The sequence below is a fragment of the Poeciliopsis prolifica genome, unplaced genomic scaffold (assembly GCF_027474105.1).
Source record: "Poeciliopsis prolifica strain line A6 unplaced genomic scaffold, Auburn_PproV2 SCAFFOLD012, whole genome shotgun sequence".
Taxonomy (NCBI): Eukaryota; Metazoa; Chordata; class Actinopteri; order Cyprinodontiformes; family Poeciliidae; genus Poeciliopsis; species Poeciliopsis prolifica.
Genome location: NW_026562387.1, coordinates 13,479,399 through 13,486,203, shown reverse-complemented (window position 1 = coordinate 13,486,203; position 6,805 = coordinate 13,479,399). Strand labels below are relative to the sequence as shown.

Sequence of the window (6,805 nt, the reverse complement as noted above, 5' to 3'; positions counted from 1 at the left end):
GACTTTTTTGTGTGTATTAGCATCAGAATGATCCAGAAAAATATGTTATATCATTATTTTGATGCATTATTTTTGTCCTATGGAAACAAAGTGAGCATATGTGACAAAAAGTGAAGACTTGAGCATCAGACAGACTAATTACACATCCCGGTTGTCTGCACCACCAATGAATTGTTAATACCTCTTATGACCTCCTTCTGTAAGCTACTTCCTGAATCCACCGTCACCATGGCAGCTGTGTCGTCACTGTTGTTATGGCGACCGTAGCGCTGCTACTGCTGCATTTGCTGGTGCTCCTTCAGTTTCCCTCCCTCTCCGGCTCTGTGTTTGTAAAGCTTATCCCTATATGGCCTGCAGTGTTAAAGAGCAGCTGTTAAGAGGCAGATGCTGTGAACTAGAGTAAGTTTGCCCGTTTTATACGGCTCATCAAAGTAAACACAGTGTGTCAGTGTAAGCAATACAGTTTCCCCCATCTGGGTGCAAGAAAGCATATCCTCCGGTCAGGTTTTTAGGAACTTGGCAATAAAGAAGCCGATGGTATCTGTGTCTGCCCTGCAGGTGAGGGGCGCTGTCGTGTCTGTCTGGTCCCAGCTCAGCTCAGGACTGAATCTCTGGAGAAGGCGTAGTTGCTCAGGTGACAGTCCGGCTCCCAGCATGCCTTCTGAACCAATGTGAGGTTCCTGGGAGAGACGAGAAGTTTCAGTGGCATCTCCTCATATCTTTGAGTTTTGAATCTTTCCATGCAGTGACAGTACGGTACCTGTGGTTGCAGAGAGAGGCAGGGAAAGGCGTTGAGGGCCCAGGCTACCTGCTCCTCATTCTCTGATAGAGTCACGGTACATGTGCTGTAGACCAAAACTCCACCTTTCTTCAACAACCGCACCGCCTGCAGCAAGAAAGACTTATTAACTCTTTAAACATAAAGAGATCATGTCGTAAGTGTTAGAGGTGCTTATGCAATTCAAAATAGAGAGATTAAATGTTGCAATGATGCAATTTTTTCTAGTTTTTATAGATGCTGATGTTTTTCGATCACATATAATATTTATATGTTGTCAAAAAAGTTGAATGATAATCTCATGTGAGCAGCGCACTTACTTCCCAATATTTATGTGAAGTTTTATGTATGAAGATTTTTTGTACAGCAAAAAACTTTTTATGGCTGTCTTTCATCAAGAGCTTTCTTCTCACAATTCTTTCAGTCTTCACTGTTTATTCATTAATGTCCTCTAAGAAACCACTGACAACTTTAGACAACTGCTGTATTTATAATGAGATTACATTAGACAGTTACAGGTTAAGAGGCATTCTAAAGTAAACCACATTTTATTTGGATGTAAAGTTTTGTGTCTTCACAATTATGCATTACTTTATTTTGTGCCATAACAAAAATCCCCACCAAATATTCCTGTTGTAATCTAACAGATTGTGATAAAATTCCACATGTTTGAATTATTTTTGCAATTACCTCTGGCTTGTTGGGAGCATTGAAAATATTAAATGTTTATCTAAAAATACTTTTTTATAGCTGGCTAAATTTAAGAAATCAGAAAAAGTATTCCAATATTTGAAGTAATTTTAATCCTTAACTCTATTTTCAGTTTTCCCTGCAGTCAGAAGTTGGGAAATTTCACAAATTAACAAGAATCAAAAGGAAACAAAAGTTTTAATCACAAAAATAAATGTTTGAACATCATTAATATGTGGCTTATATAAGCATAAGTGCTTGCTTTAGATTCTAAAAACTAAAATGTCTTTGAAAATTTTGCTTCATAAGACTTAAAGGTAATCAAGTCTTAAAATCTTATAAATGGTTTCCTTCTCATTTGCAAATATATCTTTGAATTGGATGAATATATCTTCAGAGAAGTCATCTTAACCTTATAGACAGTGGACATTTTCCCATGTGTCAACAGAAAAATGGTTCCTGAGAAGCTATTTTCTATCTAGCCACCAAATGTAATTCCAAAAAGTAGCCCAAATCTAATTGCTAATACTATAGAACTAATATCTCAATAAAACTTGAGAACAGACTTAAAAAAAATATTTGATTTAGAGTTTGCTTCTTTCAGCCTAAAGGACACATATATGGTACGCTTCAGAAGCTTTGTTTCACTTAAATGTGATTAGTGTCCAATGCTGTCCTCTACAGGTAAAAATAAGTAAGTGACAGAAGTATTGTATCTGTGTAAGGCCTACAGTCCGAAACAACTTGCGCTGCAGTGGCGGGTAGGAGCAGATTTCCTTCAGACTCCAGGTGCTGGCCATGTTGGGCCGCTGACCCAGGCTGCTGCAGGGAGCGTCCAGCAGAACCCGGTCGAAACTCTCTGGAGGGAAAGGAGGTCCTGGAGTGATTGGAAAAGTGCACTGTTTGTTATTGAACTCAATCAGAAACACACAAAAGGCTTAAAGATGTCATGCTTTACCTTCAGCTTCCTGTGCTGGCTCGTCACTAACAGCCTGAGTGCTGTTGAAGCAGAAAGCTTTGATGCTCTGCAAACTCAGCATTTGTGCGTTCTGACGAATGCGGTCAATCTTGTTTAGGATTCTGTCCAACGCCACAACTTCTCCCTGTGTGGGACAATCAAGGAGGACTTCAATTCTAATAAGTATATACTCTAATTAATTGAAAATGCTTTTAATTATTTATAGAAAACAGGAGCGTCACTAGAAGAAACATATTTCAAAAATTGTGTATTGAAACTGTCATAAAAGTAAAAAAAAAAAAAACAAAAAAAACGAATGAACAAACAAGTGAAAAACTGTGAAACCCCACACAAAGCCCTCTAAATATCAGCAACAAGCAGGGGGTGCCCACTCTTCATTCATTGGCATATAAGCAACAGAAAACTTGTTGAGGAGCAACATTTTTTACTTAAAAAGTCCACATCAAAGTCTACCACAGTACCTTATCCCCCATGAGGGCAGCAATGTGGCACGTCTTCCCTCCAGGGGCAGCACACATATCCAAGATTCGTTCTCCAGGTTGGGGCGCGAGCACATGCCCCACCACCACAGAGGGAAGGTTCTGCAAAAAAAAAAAAGGCAATGTTAGCAGATTACGCAGAGCAGGTTCAACTGGTGGCAAGAAAGTTAATAGGCTTTATTAAATAAAGTCTGGACTCTGCCTGAGTTTATCAGATGACCAATTTATCATCCTCGCTTTTATGGGCTTTGACAGAAATACCTGCAGGAACACCATGCTGGGCAGAACACCGTCGAAGGAGGGACTCTTGTAAAGTGGATCCACCATCCGAACCCCCACACCTCTGGAAACATACGTCATTATACAGATCCTTATGGGCACTGGTGTATAGATATAAACACTTCTGCTTTCTGATTAAGTGTGTTGTATCTAGTATTTATGTCCTTGGATATAGCAAAAATTACATTTTCTCCTTAAATAGTTATAATGGTTGTTTTACGGCTTTAAAATGTGTTGCAAGTCGGAATGTCTAGCAAAATTAAAATAAACTCAGTTTTCTGTTAAAAAACTGTCTGAGTTACATATAGTGAAAACAGCTAAAGACCAGACAGCAAAAATTGCCAATTGTTTATTTACATCTAAAGAATGACTACACTTAAGTTTATTATTTGATTTCTGTTAAAAGATAAATTGTTTTAATAGCTAAAGGAGAAATATAGGTGTACTAAGAATTACCAGATAAATATGAAAAGCTTCATGAAAATAAATGAGTATGTAATTGTAAAGTGGAAGGATATTTGATATTTTTACAGATAGAAATCTGAAAAAAAGATAGTGTGTTTAATTCGTACAGAACCACTACCCAATTATGAAGACATTTCAGGCAGAGCTCTCATATAAAATTCTAGATATAGAATTTTATATAAAATCTCAACCCAACAGAGTTTTATATCATTCACATCATCCTGAAACTTTCTTGGCTTTCTACTGGTTGAAAAAAGAAAACATTAAACCACCTGGCTGGTTTTTCAGTGGCGAAGATGGCCGAGCGATCCATCTCAACAACTCCATTCCCCACAAACACCTTGTTTCCCTGGAAGCTTGTCGCTCCACGAGTGCACTTTCCTTCTAAATCGGAGAAGACCGACACCAAATCTCCCGCCTTCATGTCTGAAGACAAAAACACAACATGAAGAGCTGCTGGAGGACATAAGGAAGACAGTTGAAGTGATATTAAATACAGCTGTGCTACACTTGGGGCTGGCGACGATCCCTGGGGCGAAGACATGAGCTCCTCTGAGTACGGCGCTGCCACACTGAGCGCCCACCACCAACTCAGAGCTCAACCGCTCCACCGCCCTGAAGTTTCAGAGGAACACATGCATTTCTTACATATATTTTTATTGTTATTCATTTGATTTCCAAGCTGAGGTTCTGGGTTCATGTTGAGTGCGAACTGCAGAGACATTCAGAATTATGTCCCGGCATTCCTCGCATACCTCGGGCCGTCAACAGGAAGTAGCAGCACATCTGTGATTTGTGGGTGTGGAGCGATCTGGACAGACGGTTCTTCTGCTGACAAGCCGCATTTCTGCTGCTTTAGAAATAAAAATAAATGTCTCATCTGTGACTCCAGTGAAAACTTAATACAAATAAATTCACTTGCTCACCTTCTTGAGCTCTTTCTCCAGACTGAGCCTGATATCCTCCAGAGGAGCCAGGTGAGTGCTGACCCGCACACATGTGGAAGAAGGTGGGTGAGACAAACATCTGAGCAGCTTCTGGAAACGACTTTCTGCCTCCTGGGGACCCACAGCAGCTAACACCTGAACAATTTACAGCTAACATGAGAAACACTTAATTTACAAAATAGGTAGTTCAATGGGTTTGCAAGGTTTCAGAGTTTTTAGCATAGTCCAGTACATTTTCAAAGGGGTTGAGCTATAACAATTCTAAAACCAGATTTGATGTGTTTAGAATCAAAGTTCTGCAGGAAAATTTTATTGTGACTAAATGTCAACCTTGTAGCGCAATGGTCAACAATCTGCAGTTCAAGAGGCAGAAATGCTCATTGATCCTTGTACAATACCCAACTGATGTTTGAAATGTAGAAATAATAAAACTCTCAGATTTCAGCAGGTTTTCATTTCAGATAATTGCAATTTGCAATGTTTATTCAAAAGTGTCCTCTGGGCTTCTGGTCTGTGCATCTAAATAGTGAGTAATCTACAAATTCTGATGAAATTAACTAAAGAGTGACTAATCTCATTTCTTTTCTGGGTTAAAAGTGAGTACTCCACAGTTTCTAAATTACTGATAATAATCTAAAAACAAATCTAAGAAATGTAGTATTTGTCTTGATAGTGAATACTCCACATTTTATAAAAAATTTAAGGCGGCTGGTGGTGGATCCGCTAACAAAATCCTCCGGTGTGAAGTGGCGGCTACATACGAAAGTGCTCCCCGTCATTATGCAAAAGTCCGGACCTTCATCTCTTCGGATCGCCAGATCCACTGCCTTCGTTGGTCCGGCTCCGTAGGGAACGCATGATATGACAGATTAGGCTGTTTTCTTGCCCCACATGAACAACCAGGGACTGAACAAAAACAACTCCGCTGAGACTGAGCCATTTTCCGAGCCTTTTAATGCTAACGCTATAGCTACCGGAAGTTGTGCAATCCCACATCCGCTTTCTAAAACCTCCTGGGCCCCGCGCAAGCGATCCGGTCCTACGCATGCGCACAACCTCCCGGGCCCCGCGCATGCGCACAACCACCCCGGTCCCGCGCATGCGCACAACCGATTTGACCCCGCGCATGCGCACAACTGATCCGGCCCCGCGCATGCGCACAACCGACCCGGCCCCGCGCATGCGCACAACTGCCCGGGCCCTGCGCATGCTTTCGACAGGGAAATGGTCTAAAGCGCACAAGAAACTAAATCTGAAGAAACAAAAATAAAAGTTCAATATAACTGAATTTAAACAATTTGACGAAACAATTTTGCGTATTAGACAGATATGCAAAAGAATCGTCAGTTATCTCTTACATAAGAGGCAGTTGTGTTGTGTTGTTGCAAGCAGTATCTTATGTATAAATAAGAAAAAAATCACACCTGTGACACAGAATGCTCAAGCTCACAACTCAAGATTATAATCTGTTTGCAAAAAAATTCTTACCTCTTTGTTTAAGAAGACATGTCTAAGATATTCTGTCACTTCTGGCTTCAGGGAGATTTTTGGAAAGACTGACATTTCTCTTGTGGTGATCAGGACGTGGTTCTGTTAACGAAACTGTGTTCAAAAATGCTGTGGGACACATCTGAAATACTGATAAATATCACTGACTGGAGACTTTACTGGCAATCTATTAGACATTTGACTTTGATAAATGACTCCTATTTTGAATGACTCCCAATACATAATTCAAAAAACGTGTTCAATGTTTTGAACACGTTCAAAAATGTAGATTTTTGTACAAATAAATTGGCTCTGAGGTAATGATATAATAAAACCGACACCTCTGACCTGTTTAGCAAGTTCGCTTTTTGTGAACATTCATAAAATTAGCATGAATACTAATTTTAAGCAGAAAAACTTTACCGAAAATTGTAATTCCATACTTACGGCATGGTTCAGATCTCGTTGTTTTGACTATTACTTCCGCATACGTCACTGAGAAAGTCACATGACGAAAAACATCTCCCCCTCCTCTCCCCTCCATGCGCCATTCTGTTGTATTATTACAAAAGTTTTAAAGCCTGTTGTAGTTTCAACGCATTCCTGGATGTACTTACACATGTTTCATCTATGCCATTTTTCATTAAAGGGTAGAATATGTCCAGGTAAGATTCTTCTGAGCTTCGGCGACATGAGATGA

At 39.9% G+C, this 6,805-nt stretch overlaps 1 protein-coding gene across 4 annotated transcripts; it reads right to left on the bottom strand.

Annotated features, from left to right (window-relative positions):
- Nucleotides 1–6,593, bottom strand: nsun6 (NOP2/Sun RNA methyltransferase 6). Of its 4 annotated transcripts, none has more exons than XM_055037838.1 (12): nucleotides 6,553–6,593; nucleotides 6,106–6,207; nucleotides 4,597–4,752; nucleotides 4,426–4,523; nucleotides 4,179–4,285; nucleotides 3,943–4,096; nucleotides 3,188–3,269; nucleotides 2,909–3,028; nucleotides 2,427–2,571; nucleotides 2,200–2,345; nucleotides 761–886; nucleotides 1–680 (listed from the first exon to the last, which is right to left on the bottom strand). In XM_055037838.1, the coding sequence occupies exons 2-12, from the start codon at nucleotides 6,178–6,180 to the stop codon at nucleotides 501–503; spliced, it is 1,389 nt and encodes a 462-aa protein (XP_054893813.1). In that variant the 5' UTR covers nucleotides 6,181–6,207; nucleotides 6,553–6,593; the 3' UTR covers nucleotides 1–500. The 4 variants fall into 4 exon arrangements, with proteins under 4 accessions (XP_054893813.1, XP_054893812.1, XP_054893814.1 ...); XM_055037837.1 differs by having other exon boundaries at nucleotides 6,106–6,219; nucleotides 6,553–6,577; XM_055037839.1 differs by having other exon boundaries at nucleotides 4,426–4,520; nucleotides 6,106–6,219; nucleotides 6,553–6,577.
- Between the last annotated feature and the right edge of the window lie 212 nt (nucleotides 6,594–6,805).

Coding starts and splice junctions, on each gene's coding strand:
- nsun6 (XM_055037838.1), bottom strand. CDS start 6,180: ATGTCAGTCTTTCCAAAAATCTCCCTGAAGCCAGAAGTGACAGAATAT. Junction 4,524..4,596: donor TGGAGAAAGAGCTCAAGAAG/GTGAGCAAGTGA, acceptor TTATTTCTAAAG/CAGCAGAAATGCGGCTTGTC. Junction 3,029..3,187: donor CCAGCATGGTGTTCCTGCAG/GTATTTCTGTCA, acceptor TTTTTTTTGCAG/AACCTTCCCTCTGTGGTGGT.